Genomic DNA, 17,553 nt, shown 5'->3' with positions numbered 1-17,553 from the left:
ATTAAAAAAAAAAATGGATTTTTGTATAGCAGTGATGTATTAATATGCTAGCCTTAATAAATGACCGCATTTTATATTTCTTGGAAAACATTATTGTTGTATTTAACCAATTTAGATACCGAAAAAAGAAGTTCTATATGAGTACGATGCCGGAATGGAGGAGACGTACATGCAATATATGATAAAATCATTTAAGAAAACAATTTCCGACAATTTATACGATTTTATCATAGTTGACTGCAATAACAATTCGTTGCGAACATTAAATGAATTTTATTGTCACTCAAAAGACTCGGGTTTTATGGTAAGCGCGACCATATCTATATGGTTGGTGGGAATAAAAATACTAATCAATTTTGAATATTCTACCTTGCTTTGCTCTTCTTCCTTTTTTTTTCAATAATAATATTACAGCCTTATATAGTTGACTTGATTTGTGATTTGGAGACCTGCCTGAGTCGCAACATACATGAACGTTCTGAGAAGGATGTTAAGACGGTAATCGATAGTTGGAAGCCAACGCCGCTACATTATATCAAGCTCGACGTGTCATCCTTGCTGGAGAACCTTGTAGAGATGGAGGATGCGGAGGATATGGTTATGGTAAATAATAATTTTAACACCTAATATTTCATCTTATCCATAGAAAATTTCTATTTCTAAAAACTCACTTATATATGAATACCCAAATCTATGATTAATTAAAAACAAATTTACTATGAATATAATTAAGCAGGCCGCCAAAAGAAAATGCAGATGATTGCAGCAATTAATAATTAAATTTAGCTTCAAAACGTTACATATTCGTTAGGATCAATATAAATAAGTCCGCCCTACGCAGTGAAAAGTTTTCCCCAAATTCACGTTCTTACAAGCAGTCTCAGTCTTATTGTACTCGAATGTGGCTTTATAGAAAGACTAGTACAAACTTAAATAAAACGAAGAACTTTTTCCCTTCCAACCCTAAAAAAAAAAAAACCAAGCACTCTTCCAGACCCTCAGATCTATGTATGTATAAAACCCAAAGTTTTAAGAAACAATTTCTTCAAAATAAATGATATTGTAAGTGGCTGAATCAATTTTTTACAGCAGCCACGATGGCGTAAGAGCGTTCATCTGTGTAAACACCTCAATTAATAAAATACACAATAACTTATGTGTTAACGTGTTGCTAAAAATTTGCTATTAAAAGGAGTGGTTGGAATCATATTATACATACTTATTTGGAAAATTTTACCATATAAACCAATTTTCTTGTATTTCATTGAAAATTTAGCGGAATAAGAAACCAGATACCCTACCCCGAGTATGACTTTTATAATTACAGCCAAATATTTTTAAGTAATTTTTTGACTTTTATTATTTTAAGCAAGAAATACCGGTTAATTTTTGCTTTTAATTTTTTACTGCAAAGTTAAAAGATACAGTTTGATTTTTTTTTTTTTACCGACCTCAAAGAGTCGGAGGTTTACATTCAACCGGAATATTTTTTTATGTGCGTAAGTTTCCCATATCGATGACGATTTCGGTCCATTTTGACAAAATATGGGAACTCTTTGATTTCGGTTTTTTTTTTTTTTGTTAATTACTTGTTAGCAGAAAATAATCGGTAGTTTTTTTCTAGCCATTCATAAAAAAACAAACTTAAAACTTAAAAGTGCTTTGCACTTGAAAGTTAACGAAAAGTCCTAGCAAAAATACCAAAAAACGTTCGGAAAAGTCTTGTAAAAATTTCAAAGTAATCCAGAAAGGAAACCATAAAGAAATCGGAAAGTTTCCAAAAGTTTCACGAACCATCCAAAAGTTCCCGGGAAAATGCCGAAAAGTTAAACAGGAACAAACTAGAAAGTGCCCGCGAAAAGTAAAAAAATATACGCATGGAACCGTGAAAAGTTGCAAATATAAAATTCTCGGAAAAATCCAGTCCTGAAAAAATTTCAAACTTCACGAAAAATCCCATAAAGAAGAATCTTGAAAATTCCCGAAAAGGCTTGAAAAGTAAAACATGACGAAAAGGTCCCGAAAAAAAATCTCGAGAACCCCTCTTGCTGGTCGATATAAATTTTATTTTATTATCAATTCCTGTGAAATAAAGATACAAATATATTACCGTTTATTTTCTGCTAAAAAAAATCAGGCAATCCATCTGCTTTTATTTTTTGCCTTAAAAAATAAAAAACAAACAATTATCGTTATTTCTTGGTGAATTTAATAAAAGTCAAGTTTTTACCATGGTACCAAAATAGAAGGTATTTTTTCACTCAAGGATTTTAGTCGCCAACTTAGTCGAAATAAAGCTGCCAGAAGAAGCTTGTGACGTCAATGAAGAAAATCTTCCTAAAGGACTATTTATTTGTTCCAATGGATACTACTAGTACTGTTATAAAAAAAAACCCTTTTTGGTAAAAGTACAGTGCCGCAGGAAACGAGGTATTAATAAAAAGCTGTTATATTAAATGCGAATGAATAGCAATGTATGTATATATCGTCGCCGAGATAAAGGATTGCCGTAAGCGCCATTTTGATGATTTATTAGATGCAGTTATATATTTTAAGAAAATAACTTTCGATTGGTATTACCAGTTTTCTGATATCCCCTTTAGTTTCCAAGATATTGACTAAAATTTATTTTATCATTAATTTAGTAAACATTGAGTTAATAATGCAGTCATACTAAACTAATCAAGATCTTTCAAATGGCGTTATCCATTTTTTGATATCTGAGTAAAAAGTATCATTACTTCAGTAAAAAAGTCATTCAAAGTGGTTGCAAAATTGTTGACAAATGTAACAATTGACAAAATTTTACTAAAGGAAATTCTTCGTAAATTTAAAAATAATTAACAATAAACAATAAAAATAAAACACTTTAAGAAGTTAGTGAACTAGTTAAATTATCCGAGACTTTGGATAAAATCCATCATATCGTTTTTTAAGAAATAGTATATAGTTTTTTGTACTATTTAATGTCATAAAACGGCATGTCTTTATAATCATAGTTGCTATAAATTTTAAAACTTTAAGAATGCCAGTATCAGTAAAAAATGGTAAAGTGGAACTACCTTTTTCTTATCAGGTACTAGGATGGTCGGGAAAGACTAAGGCCCATTAAAAACAGCAAAATCTCCCATCCCGAAATACAATACTTAATTTAAAATTTATTACTAACAATTTGGCAACGGCGCTTTTAATATCTACAAATTATGAAAGTTCAAAAATGGCTGTATCCGTCAAAAAACTTTGAAGTGAAACTAAGTACCTTCTATTTTGTTTATCATGGTTTTTACCAATCATGAGGAAATTAAATACTACATTGGGCTACGACTACATTGAGATATGACGACCCGCTGCCAGTAGCTTGCCAGTCCAGTGATCCACTCCAGCACTGCACTAAAATGTCAACTATTTAAATTAACCCAAATTTAAAAGTCGTTCAAGTGAAAATGAATGGAAAATAAATGCAGCTAAAATTTTTTAAATAGGCTCAATTGTTAGCGTTACAAACAGAGTTGGGCGGAGAGAACCAAATTTTTAGTTTACAATTACAGTATATTCCGTTTAGCTGCATTTAATTTACTTCCACTGCAAATGATTTTTGCACTTAAGCGAAATGTGCAGCAAAGCAGAAAAACAAAAACTGTGATTTTTTTTTTATTATTGTAAAATGCTGTTTTTCTTGAATTTTCATTTTAAGTAATTATTTTTAGGTCTCTTTAACACATTATTATTTTGTTCTGCCTCTTCATCGCCACTACTGATTTCGGATTAGGGTAATCGCACAGGTTCGCAAAAAGAGTAATTTGTTGAAAGCAAAAATAACCTTTAACAAATTTTAGTGCTGGTAAGCGAAGTATTTTTAGTACAAATCCAAAAAAAAAACCTTAATCAAAAACAGTGCTGTTAAACGGAAAGGATTGCAAAGCGGAAATGCAGCTAAAAGTGAAAATCTCAAAAAAAAAAACCATTTCATGAAGCAGTATTTTGGCAAAATTGTGCACGTTAGCGGAAAATGCACCTAAGCGAATAGGCAGCTAAACGGAATACACTGTATAGTTAGTTAGAGCGCATTGCCTCACTAAAGAATTGTGATAGTGAAATTAGAAAATTTTCCTCTGAAGTTGGCATAAAAATAGTGAAAAAATCTTTTAACAAAAAAAAGTATTTACAATCACTTGATGGTGCCGGCAAGCTGGTTTCGTGTATTCCACATTTTAAACAACATTAGAAGAAATAAAAATGAATTTGCTGAATCGGATTTGTTCACTACCACTAAATTTATTTGTAGTTAATCGAGTTTTTAATGGCAGTGATAAAATCATTCACTATAACTAAGCTGGTGATACATAGTGAAAATACAAATTTGTTCGAGTATATTTAGTGTTAGTAAAATGCTTAGTGCTGTCAAAATTTAGTCTACCACCTCCAACTCTGGTTGCAAAAAGTTATGGATGAGATTTATAAGTAGTTCAAAAATGGGAAGACTGAAATCCCCTAATTTATTACAATTTTTTTTTTTGTTCTTTGGTATTTTCAACATTCACCCATGTATTTATGCACACATGTATTTTTTTTATTTATTAATTTATTTTTGTTTTATTTTTAAACTATAGTAAATATTTTCATATCCTTACCTATAAATTCACTGAGTTTTTTAACGCTTGCCTGGCTATCAGGTTATGTGGTTATGTAGTTATATTTTTTTATTCAGTTTACGACAATAAAATACACTACACAATACAAATTTTTAACCAGCTAGCTTGATAACCAGGCAAGAGTGAACAACCCCACTGTGTCAGGTTCTGCTAATACAGGCATGCCACTGGATTGGCCGTCACGATTCCAATGTTCCCAGGACTAAAAAAATTAGACCGACAATCCAGTTACTGGCATGCATTTTTTTACTGGAGTCACTTCATGCCAGTGCTTGTGTTGACATGGATGCGAGTGACGATCCAGCGCTGGAACGGAACGGATCACTAAACTGGCATGCTAATGGAGTAACATAAAACGGGTATATAATGGTATTGTCGAGAAACCAGTGCAACAATTTTTCCAATGTCTTTTGAATTTTTAGTTCTTAAAAAAAACTTTTTTATTCACAGTCTCTGATAAAAATTATTTAACGATTAATAGAAGCAATTCGAACTGTAGAAATTTTAAGTAAATTTCCACTTTTCAATTATTTTGAAAGTGAAGAGAACTGTCGTTTCTCTGGTACACCACTTCACTACTTTTCACATTCTGCATAACTGAAATTGTTGTCCCTTACTGCCTTATAATTAAATAGAATCTATTATGGAATTTATTATTGTTATAGTACTGAACGAGTACGAGTATCTACATGGAATTAATTTGTGCTATTATACTATCTATGTAACTGCAAATTTCGATACATATGTACATTGGTCTACATTGCCTTTTGATTATGTGAACATCAATTGAAATGTTGCTGCACTCTTTGAAAAAAAAAAAAAAAAATTAAATCAAATGTCACATAAGCATTAACGCTTGCCAAGTTTGTTAAAAGATGAGGAAACTCTAGCGTTTAAGATATATTGTAACACTTTCAAGCTTGTTTAATGAACATACACACAACAATTATATTTTGTATTAGAGGTATAAGTTCTTCGACTTCATGAATATACAACCATTGATTTAAGGTATCCGAATTAAGCGAATTTAGAAAAAAAAATGGAACAGTATTATTTCATGGTTTGTGGATGTGTTTTCATTGCAGGATAATAACAGCAATAGTGGTGCGCCAGATGATTGTAGTTTAACGCAGCCACAAGCCGATAACGAAACTGAGGATAGCAATAGCAACGAAGCCGCTGCTGATACTGAAACTAGTGTAAGTTGAAAACGAGTATGTAATTTGTTGTTTTTTTTTTTTTTTTTTTTAAATATGTTGTTTCTACATCATCGACGACAATATTGGTAATATGCTGTAGAAAAAGTTCACGGCAGCGCTCCAGGTAGATTTCAGTAGCTCTGGGTTATTCTCAGTAGCTGCGTTTTTGGATTAAGCATTTTTTTTTTGCTATTGGCAAAGCCCAAACCCAGAGTGGCACAAATCCTGTGCTAATGCTAGTACTTTTTAATTTATGTATGTATGTATATTTCTGAAGGGCAGTTTTCTCAAGTACTTTGTTAAATTGGTCTGCTCTTTAACACACAAATTTTGTTCTCAACAAATATGTTTGAAGGGCAGATACATTTTAAAAGCTACTTAAAAAAAAGCGGCCGTAAATGCAGTAACACCGCAGTGATATTATTGACCCTTGCAGTTGCAGTATATAGCAAATACCGCTTTCTTAATTTTTGATTTACTTCAGTGAATTTTCTAACATCTCTTAAAAGTGTATAATTAATTCATATGCGTATTTTTAATTTCAAAACCATTTTACACATATACATAAACTTTTCAAAATAGTTTGGATTCTTGAAGAGCAAATGGGAAAGTGACACTACATCGGAAAGTCTAGGTAAGTGCGCACCAATGAATAAACTCAAATGTATAGGACTAGGCGATGATTTATGCATGCATGTATGTATGTACATATGTATGTATACTCCTTACATAGAAATTAGTGTGTGTACTCCTTACATAAAAATTAGTCATGAACTAAAAAAATATTTTTGCTAAGTACTGAACTGGAAGAAACTGAAAAATATGTGTTAGAAATATTACTTCACAATTTTTTAAACAGAACTAACGGTAGTTTTCCATAATACTGTTCTACTAAGGAAACTCTGTGAACTTAAACTCGCAAACTAGCAGTGCAGTTAAATTTGTTTTTTTTTTTTTTGAGAACCTGAAAAAAATGCTGAAATGCGCACAGCGATAAAATGTATAATGCACTAATTACACCGCACAATAGCATTTCTGATGATTAGGTTAATATTATATGATATTAGCCTAATTTTTAATTACGACTTCAAATCTGTTATTGCAATTTCTGTATCAGCTCTAGTTTAGAAAATATGACAATATCGCACGTTTAATAATATAGAAATATAATTAAAAATTTACGTTTTTGGAGATTTGAAAAAACAATTAATAAGCTTGATTATTAGAATATGTTCAGCCTAATAGATGACTAAAAAATTGCGAAGATATGGGTTTTTCTAACTGTCTTTCGGTATACCAATTGTATGAATTTATCAAACTTTGCGTTTTCCCACAAGATGAAAATTTAGAAATACATCTCTATATTATCATACGTGCGACGACATGTGCCTTTTTACAATAAAACACAACATATTTATGGTTAATCTAATTTTATTAAGATCTCAAGCTGAAAAAAACACTCTTATATAAGACTTTCTTATAAAAGTTGAAGGCAGAGAGCTGTTCTGAATGCTCCAACCACACACACACAGCCATCATATGTGCATTCTAGTGTCAAACCCTGAAAATACCATTCCTGCAGCTTGACCCTATGGCCACCTATAGTCATTTATTGAATAGAATTTTTTTTTTGTTCAATTGCATAATTTTCCATTTTTTTTTTTTATTGTTGGACGATAAAACGTAAATGAGTATAGGTGACCATCAGGGCAAGGTGCAGGAATAGGTTTTTCAGGGATAGTAGTCTGTAGTTCTAGCTTTAATTTAAGCCTAAGCTAAGGTTCTACTTTGGTTTACTTGCAAGACGTTCTAAAATATTGCAAAAAACGCGATTTTTTGACACACCACGTTTTTCGCAAAATCTGGAGCTGATGGAAAACGTCTATCAAAAACATCTTTAACATTTGCCGCATCAAAATCGGTGTAGCCCTGTGTTTCCTACACTAATTATATAAAGAAAAGCTTCTTCTTCTTATAAGAGGTGATCTCGCGAACTGCAGAACTGAACCGCTCAAGAACTATTTACTACAAGGGCGTGCAATTGCTGGCTTATGCCGATGACATCGACATCATCGGTGACAAAAACCGCGAAGTCTGTTCTGCCTTTTCCAAGTTGGATAGGGAAGCAAAGCGCATGGGTTTGGTGGTAAACGAGGACAAGACCAAGTGTCTCCTGTCATCAAACAAACAGTCAGCACATTCCCGCCTTGGCACCCACGTCACTGTTGACAATTATAATTTCGAGAAAATAGAGAATCTCATTTACTTGGGAACCAGCATTAATTACCGCTAATAATGGGCTGTATGAATAAAAAATAAGCAATTGCTTTTTCTTAAAATTTCTTACGCTTTACTCCAAGCTAAAGCATCAGTCTCTTTTATTTCTAAACTATAATTGATGGAAATGTCTTATTTACGCAAATAAGTTCGAATTCGGCTCTTAACCGTGGTTGCGCATGTTTGACGTTTCCATCAATTATCAATTTAGAAATAATAAAAGAGGCAGATGCTTTGGCTTGATGCATTTCCGAACGCACCCATAGTGCAGCGAATTAAAATACAGCGGCTTCGCTGGCTTGGCCATGTACACCGACGCTCCAGCTCTGAAAGTATTCAACTCGGAACCCGCTGGTTGTAGCATAGAAAGAGGGATCGCCCTCACTGCGATGGTGGAGAAGGACTTGGCTTCACTTGGCATTTCCAATTGGCGTGAGTTGGCACAGAAGAGAAACGACTGGCGTGCTTTGTTGAACTCGGCCAAAATCGCTTAGGCGGTTATAGCGCCAAATAAGAAGAAGAAGGTTGCAAATTGTTTTGTACGTGTGAGTTTTTGTACTATATGCCATTAGAACTTGGGAGCATCGGACGATTGCTCCGCGCGACTACTCCCTTGCAAGTTTACAAATACACCCCATTGCTCCCTATGCTCCTGTGTATAAGCATGTAAGATTGTATACTACCTTTAATATTGTATGTCCTAGTAGGGCGGGTAATCCCGTTTACCTCCTAAGCAAGCAATCAGGGAGCACACTCGGAAATATGATCCCACAAACCTCCTAAGGGAGCAATAAGCGAGTACTCTCAGAATAATCTCCCAGAAACCTCCCAAAAAGATAAGGGAATGCACATAGTAAAACATCCCGAATTCTTCCTAAACAAGAAATAAGGGAGTACTCCTGTCAGCCTTCTTTACTCGTAATAAAAGAGGGTTTCTATCCTCCAAAACTCCTTCTCATGGGCTAATAGGAGACTATTCCCACATTTGTCCATAACGAGCATTCTACATAAGCTAAAGAGATCATGCTGTTTGCGCAATCCATTTATTTAATTTTTTTTTTATCACATTAATATAAAATCTTATACTAATAAACAGTATCCATTTTCCGATTTTTTGCTGGCTGGTAACATTCTTTAAATATAGTGTTTTCGTTTCTTAAAATGGCACACTCTTGTAAAGGGGGGGCGATGATTGCCCTGAAATTCAGATGGTTGCTTAAAATGTTAATATTATTTGAAGGATCGAAATCACCAATAGCTAACTAAAAAATGTATTGTTGCAAAATAAACCACATAGAGGGTAATCGCAATTAGGATCATATAGCCTTGTGAAAGTATATTTATTTCAGTGCATTTGTTCGTTAACAACATTTTAAATACATTGAATTCCCAAATAAAATTTGATAATGCACCAAAATATACCTTTGCAGGCAGGATGATATGTACCAGACTGTGATTATGCTTATAACTTTATTTTTAACCGACTTCCAAAAAAGGAGGAGGTTATCAGTTCGTCGGAATATTTTTTTTTTTTTGTTTGTTTTTTATGTATGTTACCGCATAACTTTGGACCACGTCAACCGATTTCGATAATTCTTTTTGCATCGGAAAGGTAGTGTCTCAGAGGTGGTCCCATACTAATCTGGTTGAGATCCGATCAGTGGATCATGAGATATATATATATTTTTTTTTATATGGGAGTTGAAGTCGGTTTTTTTTTGCTAAAAATTATTATGTATGCTTGCTCAGTAAATACATAGATAAATCATTTGCTATATTTATGGTTTGCTATTTACATACATATGTACATACATATATATACATAAAGGAATTCTAAATAATATGAAATTAACAAGATTTATGGTCTTAACAAAACAAACTTTCTCAAAATCCTAATGCAGCTCGTTTGGATGGTACGAATAAGCTGATGCATAAACGTAAAGCGGCCACAATGGAGGATTTCTTGCAAGTGGACGATTGGCAGCCGCCCAAAACCAGTACCAATGGAAAGAAACGCGTAATAATTTCTGAACATACCCAATATTCTTACATTTAATGAACTTTATCATTTTTTTATGCAGGTACGCTGGGCGGATATCGAAGAGAAGCGTGCACAAGAAAAAATGCGGGCAATAGGCTTTGTTGTGGGCCAAACAGATTGGAAACGTATGATGGATCCAAATGCCGGAAATCGCGCTTTAAATAAAACTAAATATATTGAGCGAGTCAATAAACGGCGATAGCTTGCGCAATTGCATACGATAAAGATTACGAATTATACATTTCCACATAAACGCTGTTTACTCATACATACATACATACATACGTACTATGTAGTATATTATTAAGCATATGTTTTGAATGTTTGGTTATGATAGTAGTGGGTTTTGGCGCATGCATGAATGCAATTGCCCTTGTATCTATTTATTAAGAAAATTTACGTCAAGGATTAAAAAATTTTAAAACATATGTACACATGTCTTTTACCTGCATTTTAGTAGATATTTTTAATCAGCAGGTTAAAGAAAATCATACACTAATGTAGTTTAACTCAAAATGGATTAACACCTCACCGATGGATTTGGGAAAATAAAAGGTAAGGGTATAGGCGCTTGCTTTAAGAAAATATTATTTGTTAATAAAAGCTGTTTCATAGGTTAAAAAGTATGTATTAGTTCTCTAAAGAGGTTATGCTGATGTACGGATTTAAACAGAGGTTGTAGATTTAAACTATCTATTTATTAATCAAAGTAAATACATATGCAATAAGTTACATCAAAAATCGCGTAGAGCTCGTGTCCCAACGTCTAGCGAGAAGATCACTAACGAATAAATACGAGAATGCACGACAAATCAGCAGCAGCAGAATGTCAGGTTGCCTTATGACGATTGCTAAGAGTATCAGTCTTCCCTCTGTTTACTGTCCTAAGAATTTATTTATTTTGTACTTACGTGCTGAGTTTTTAAACTGTTGTCGTTGTAGCAGCTTACTTAATCCTATCTTAATCGGCTTGTCCCTCAATCGTTGTCGTCAAGCTCAACCAACGGAAGGCCGAGAAAACGTACCACTTCGACGCTGTTGGACTGGGACGTTAGTTGAGTTGAGTTTCGCGGGCATGTGTCGGGTTGAGCTAAAGTGGTGCGAGTCTCCCTGCATACACAGGTCGGGAGTCGGTGTAGTTTTAGACAAACGTGTCTAGGCCTCGTCCTTAAGTTCGTAGAGATGCCTATTGGCGTGCCTTTGCGAAGGCTCTGCCGAAAAAATGTGATTGGCCGGGTGCCCACGTCTGTGGCACCGTACTAGGAACTGCTTGCATAGCATAACGTGCTCCCTGAAAGGAGGCATTTGGGCCTCGCTATGGAGATGATGTGCTGGCGCCATCAGAAACATGTTATATATCTAAACTAATGTTTTATTTTGCAAAAAAAAACCCAGCTATTTTACACTATTTCATCAAATCAAATTCAGAAGCTGTATTTACATTTCAATATTACAAGAAGTAGATAACCCGGGTTGCGAATTCTAGAAGATATGCATAACGCCGGAACACTGGCTACTTGTAGAGGCGAAGCTTATGCACCTGATGCTTGAAACCGACACGAAGGTCCTGATTTTCGAAGGCGCTGGATGGCACAAGGGCGTAAAAGTTATTGGCTGCGGCAACAGGAAGTCGTTAGACTTCTTAACGGGCGCGATTGGCAGCTTGAGCGCACTCTGGCCGGGCGCTCGGCTCGAGATCATACCACGCCCAAGGCTCCCAGTACGTCCAATTATCTCAGTATGGATTCCGGCACCGGTTCTGGCTGCGGAGAAAATACTGAAGCCAATTGGGCATCAGAGCGAATGGTTCTTAGTGAATGTGAACTTACTGTACATAAAGCTTATTATTTAGGTTTTATTAGCTTTTTTAAATCCTTAGTACACACGGGTTGCTTCAATGTTTTTTTTCTTCTTAGCAGGTACATTGTTTGCAAATTTCACAAATAGTAGATTAAAAGGTAGCAAAGTAACTGAAAATGTCCAAGCCTGAAAGTAAATCATCTCAATTAATATATTTATTAGATTTTTCAGATAAAAAAAAAACCCCAGGTAAAACGATTAAAGGCAACAATATATACATATATATATATTTCATAGATTTGTTTAAAGCATGAACAATATCTTTGTAAAACATAACAAGAAAAATTTAGCTTAAAAAACATCGTGACTATTAAAAAAAGTAAACACATGTGAACCCTTCTTTGAGTCACTGCAGCTAATTCGGTACAAAAAAAACCTTATGAATCAAACTTTGTACAAAATTAAGGACAATAAATCAGGGACCGTAATCATAAGTAAAATAATTTAAATCAGCATTTAATGATTATTTTATGATTTTTATTTTTTCGTTCAGAGGTGGTAATTAGTATATGTAATTGAGTGTTATTTTCCCATTTTAAAATATAGCCTCATTGCGAGTGTCGTCTCGAGTGATAGTCGTCATTCAAGAGTCGAGCCTGATGCGGTGCTTAGGTGTGGCGATTTTACAGGCAACTTTTAGTTGAAAACAACAATCACTTGGTGTCAACTAATCGCCCAAAATTCAACTGGTGTATTAAAACGGAACAACTTGGCAGCACTGGATAGTTTTCGATGATTTTCGTGATTTACTTATTTCTGGACGACAATAGGCAACGTCATTGTTGTCGAGTCGTACAATTTAGTATAATTCAAGGCATATTTAATAAGGTAGAAGTGGCAACTAGCTCGAACTCTATTGTAGCTAGTTATAATGTCAAACAGCTGTAAACAAACAAATTAACCCTTTGAGGTGCGAGTGCTATGTTTGCTACAAATTAGCATCAATTGAAACACATCAGCATAAATACATACATATGGTACGTATACTTATTTTAAGAATTACTTCAATATTGCCTACTACTATTAGTTTCTTATTTAAATATTTGATTCTAAAAAACATTCATTCTTCTAAATTTATATGAAGACTTAGCTAACAATTTCTTGAAGGGTTTTTAAACTGCCATTTAGTGAACATTTTGAAATGGATGCTTGCAAATACAGCCTCGTTTAACTGGAAGTGTCTTCTTCTTATTTGGCGCTGTAACCAACTATTTATTTCTTGCAGACCTACTGAGTTTGCGTCTGCGCATCAGCAGATGATAGATAACGTTCGTTTGCTTCATGCATTTCAGGCACAGGAACCTCCCAGGGCAAGGGAACTACAGCTTGGTGTAAACGCAAGCGCTTAAAAATATTTGCCTGCAATGGGCAAGTAATAAAATCATTCGCATTGAAATGATTTTCACAGACACAGGAAGAATCAGCGGTTCTCCCAACGAAGTTTTCTTCGAAACTCGCGTAAACAGCGTAAACTCGTCGTAGAGTATCTGAACGAATCTTCATTACAGTGAAGGCTCTCTACGAATTTCGACTTACGTTCGTAGCCATTCGGATTCTGTCATAGCACTTCCGTAGATTTTACGAAAATCGAAGCTACGATAGGTTCTGTCATAGCCCTGATTATTTAATATTGGAAACAGTGATGCCAACCGGCTGAGAATTTCCCGATTTTGGTGGAATTTGAATTTCTCGGGGTAATCGGGGAATTGCTTCAAATTTTAGGGGAATTCAATATACAAACGATTTTTATTTAAACATTCCTATTGAGAACAAAATTACAGCTTGTAATAACAATCTCTTATTACGGTGTGCCAGATTTAAAATATATAGTAATAGCCTCATGACACCGTGTGAATATTAAAGAACTGTCAAGGTTTTAATTTGACATAAAGTTCGTGATCAGCACGTCAAAAAACGTACCAGTGGTATTTTCCAAAAGATTTTCTTAATTTTAGAGAAATTGGGAGTTGATTTGACAGCCGTCAACTGTCAAACTATAAATTTTATTGCATATTCGGATTTAGCATTACAACAAATTTATGATCCCGCAGTTTTATTATAAGCGTAACAGCCCTTCTAGTTTTTCGCATACAACATAGCTTCTCCGACGACCACTGTGCGTCATACTAATCCGGATTAAAGTTTTGGTTGAATACATTACGGGAAAACGCACTCAACAAAGGCATTTGAATGCGGCAAGGATAACAATACAAAGTGTTGCAACATCAAAACTAAAGCTAAAAAAAGGTACAACCCACTTTTAACATATTTCGATGGGCGAAATATTACGAAAATTTGCATGGCAGCACACAAAAGGAAAGGAAAAATCGCTCGGGATAGTAATATTTTACAGCCTTGGGGCGAATAAAAATTACTGAGCCGGCACAGCTGCAATTTAAAATTTTCTTACCGCAGTGAAAAGTTTATTTAAACAGAACTTTGTTACTGATTGGCACAGTCACTTTGAGTTAGAATCGGGTTCAGTGTTGTCACGAAAGAAGGGAGGCTGAGTGTCGATGGAAACTAGTATACAATGACCCAAGATACATAATTCTAGTTATCTCTAATTTTCAAGCACTAATCTGCCTATATCCGAAGTTACACATCGCTACAGACACTACTCTCTCAATTTATAGCTACTGGCAAATATTGTTATATTAGCGAACATCTTTTGTTGACATTTGTAATAATTAATGCAAGTTATTGTGTTTACGAACAGACCGAATATCGCTTGCGCTTGTTATCTATGCTGGAAATGTCACAAGAAATGAAATGTCAAATAATCTTGGCAAAATATAAACAAAATAAATTCACCACCAAAAAATTCACCATGAGCATGCGCCTCAATAAATAAACATAAATATGTGCAACCATATGATGCGAGCGAATCTTCAAAATGTGGGTGAAGTCAATGGCAAAGTTGGCAAGTGCCGACGTCAAAAGAAACCGTTGACCATAACGAGGAGCATGGAGGTAGCATGTTTGGAAAAACTCGACTTATGTTTACCATGCTGAGAGATGCCCATTTCAGTCGAGTTTTAATTGTCAAATGCAACGGGTGAAATCTACTCGGCAACGGCAACGGCAACGGCAACAGCAGACGAACGTATCAAAAACGAAACGCCTCGATGGGGTTGTGGTGCTAATAAATAACAACAATACTTTAGCTTAGAGAAATAACTGAAACCCTAAAATTATACAGTAAAATAGTTTGGGTTTCTTGAAAATTAACCTGTACGCGAAATGTAAACACCTTAGTGCAAGTAATAGCTTATTATTTATAAAATCGAAAAAAAATTGCATATCGGAATCTAGGAAGAATGTTAACAGGCCAGCGCCAGACCATCAAATAGAATTAAATTGCGAAGGCGGTGCCGTTTATATATGTATGTTCGCGGAATCTTCAAGGAATTGGCCAGCGCACGTTTCGGATGTGAAAGGATAATGTGGAAGCATGTCTTCCAACTCTGTTGTGTCACTCTCATCTTTTAATATATTATTTTTTACACAGGGTATGTTTTAACTGACTCATGCATTTTATATAACTCCTGTAGAGAGTGCCACTGCGTGTACATTGTGGGGATTGCGTGTGTGTGTGTGTGTGTGGTGGTTGGCCACATGTGTGGGAAAATTTGCAAAAAATTATATAAATATGTATATGCGTATGCGTGTATCGTTGATGGTATTATCCACAGCAAACCGCTGAACCGCACTGCTTATGCAAGCTTTCGGGTTAAAGGATATGAAATTTGTGTTAAGAAGAACCTTAAGTTCTAATGTCACACTTTGCCGTGGGCTTCAAATAGGTAAATAAAACAAATACCCAACATGTGTAAGCTCGGAGACTTGGCGATTGTGTATGCTCACGTAAATTTTGTAATACATATGTACATATGTATGTACATACTACATCCTTTTTTTGCAGCCTTATACCGTCATCCATGTTGCATATTTTGGGTTAGTAAAGAGAGTACACCGTTACGTATACGTAACGACCAATAACCACTGGCTACCGCCAAGGCAATACATAAATGCGTATGTACATACATACATATGTATATGTGTGTGTACATATCGCACCCTAAATCAAAAACAGTCACAACTCAAAAGATCCGAAATGTCCAGGAGAGGCAAAAAACTGTTGATGCTGTTGATGAACAAAAGCAGTCTAAGTAGTATTTTTTCAAGAAGAAGAAATTTTACCGGAGGTTAAATATATGGCCTTGAATTAGAGATGGGCACGGGCCTAAATTTTCAGGCCCGGCGCGGCACGAGTGCAAAATCAACTTTAAAAAACACGCACAAGCCCGCACGATAAGAATTTTAGTGGGGCCCGGCCCGGCACTACGGTCCCAGCCCGGACATAAAGAGCTAATTTTTTTTTGTATGTATGTATACATATGTACATATTTTTAATTTTGTGTTTTTGTACATACATATGTATATTTACTTAAGCGAATCAATTTTTTACATCAAAAATTTTTATAATATATTTTCTGGAAAGTAGACAAAGTGGAAGGTATTTTATGTACAGATATGTAACCAAAACTACTAAGTATCTTATTTTATCTATCGGTTTCCAAATATTTATTTTTTTGCTTTTCTCTTATCAAAAGAGTTTTTGTTTGTACTATTTTTTTGTATAAAAACAAAAGCTTATCCAAATTTGTAGTACTAGCAACGGACATTTTCGTGCTTATTCGTGCTTTTATGAAATTTTACTGAACGCCCATGCACGCACGAGTTTGTGCTGACAGCAAATATTCCGGCCCGTGCCCATCTCTACCTGGAACTGTTTATTGAAAATAATAAATTTTGAAAAATTTTGACTTGTGACAGTTTTTGATTTAGGGTGCTATATGTACATATATATCGTTGCCACCGTGGTAAAAGCTGTTAACTTCCTTTAGTTAAATTTTACAGTAGAGTGAAAAAGTATTATTGATAAAAGCTACGCACTACCTACATAATATGAAAATACCATTTTGTTACCCAAAAGTTTTAAGTTATAAATTAAATAAGTTAATATTAAAAAAAATTTTTAGGAAAAGCCTTCTAAATATGAACCAAATCGCACCATTAATATGGGTTCACCAAATATTTCGACTTCTGCACCACCTACCGGCAAATTTTTTATTGTTGAGTTATTCCTTTTTATGTAAGTAATTTATCTGAATATATTAAATAACTATAAACTAAATCAAACCACAGCTGCAGGTTTTCGAAATATATCGGCCGCCGCGCCACCTATCGGCCAAATTTTTTTAGGAGTCTTTTCCTTTCATGTAGGTAATCCACATTTGAAATATGAACCGAATCGGGTTTTTTTTAACTATCTCGACTCCTGTGCCACCTAGCGGATTAATTCATCTTACATACTACATTGTCAACGGATTCTGAGCAAGTCGGTTTAAAATTGATTCCAAGATTTCAGTTTTGATACTAAATCAACATCTGTTCTAAACATTTTGGTTAGAAAAAATACAAGAAATTAAGATTAATCACGGAGACTAGTCGACGTCGT

The 17,553-nt window shown here is 34.5% G+C and overlaps 1 protein-coding gene across 1 annotated transcript; it reads left to right on the top strand.

The window, feature by feature from the left end:
* The first annotated feature begins 9 nt into the window (after nt 1–9).
* LOC108369516 (YLP motif-containing protein 1-like) lies at nt 10–10,597 on the top strand. The gene is made up of 6 exons (XM_017624639.1): nt 10–304; nt 415–603; nt 5,738–5,851; nt 6,434–6,485; nt 10,030–10,145; nt 10,210–10,597. The coding sequence occupies exons 1-6, from the start codon at nt 155–157 to the stop codon at nt 10,369–10,371; spliced, it is 783 nt and encodes a 260-aa protein (XP_017480128.1). The 5' UTR covers nt 10–154; the 3' UTR covers nt 10,372–10,597.
* Nucleotides 10,598–17,553: the final 6,956 nt, after the last annotated feature.

Source organism: Rhagoletis zephyria, unplaced genomic scaffold, assembly GCF_001687245.7.
Source record: "Rhagoletis zephyria isolate East Lansing unplaced genomic scaffold, Rhagoletis_zephyria_1.1 Rzeph_scaffold_03716, whole genome shotgun sequence".
Taxonomy (NCBI): Eukaryota; Metazoa; Arthropoda; class Insecta; order Diptera; family Tephritidae; genus Rhagoletis; species Rhagoletis zephyria.
Note: the sequence above shows the minus strand (reverse complement) of the source record. Positions and strands in the feature narration are given on the sequence as shown.

Bases quoted from the DNA above. Each gene is read 5' to 3' on its own strand.
- LOC108369516 (XM_017624639.1), top strand. From the start codon at position 155: ATGGAGGAGACGTACATGCAATATATGATAAAATCATTTAAGAAAACA. The intron at 604-5,737 runs GTAAATAATAAT...TTTTCATTGCAG, and splicing joins ATGCGGAGGATATGGTTATG to GATAATAACAGCAATAGTGG. The intron at 6,486-10,029 runs GTAAGTGCGCAC...ATCCTAATGCAG, and splicing joins CACTACATCGGAAAGTCTAG to CTCGTTTGGATGGTACGAAT.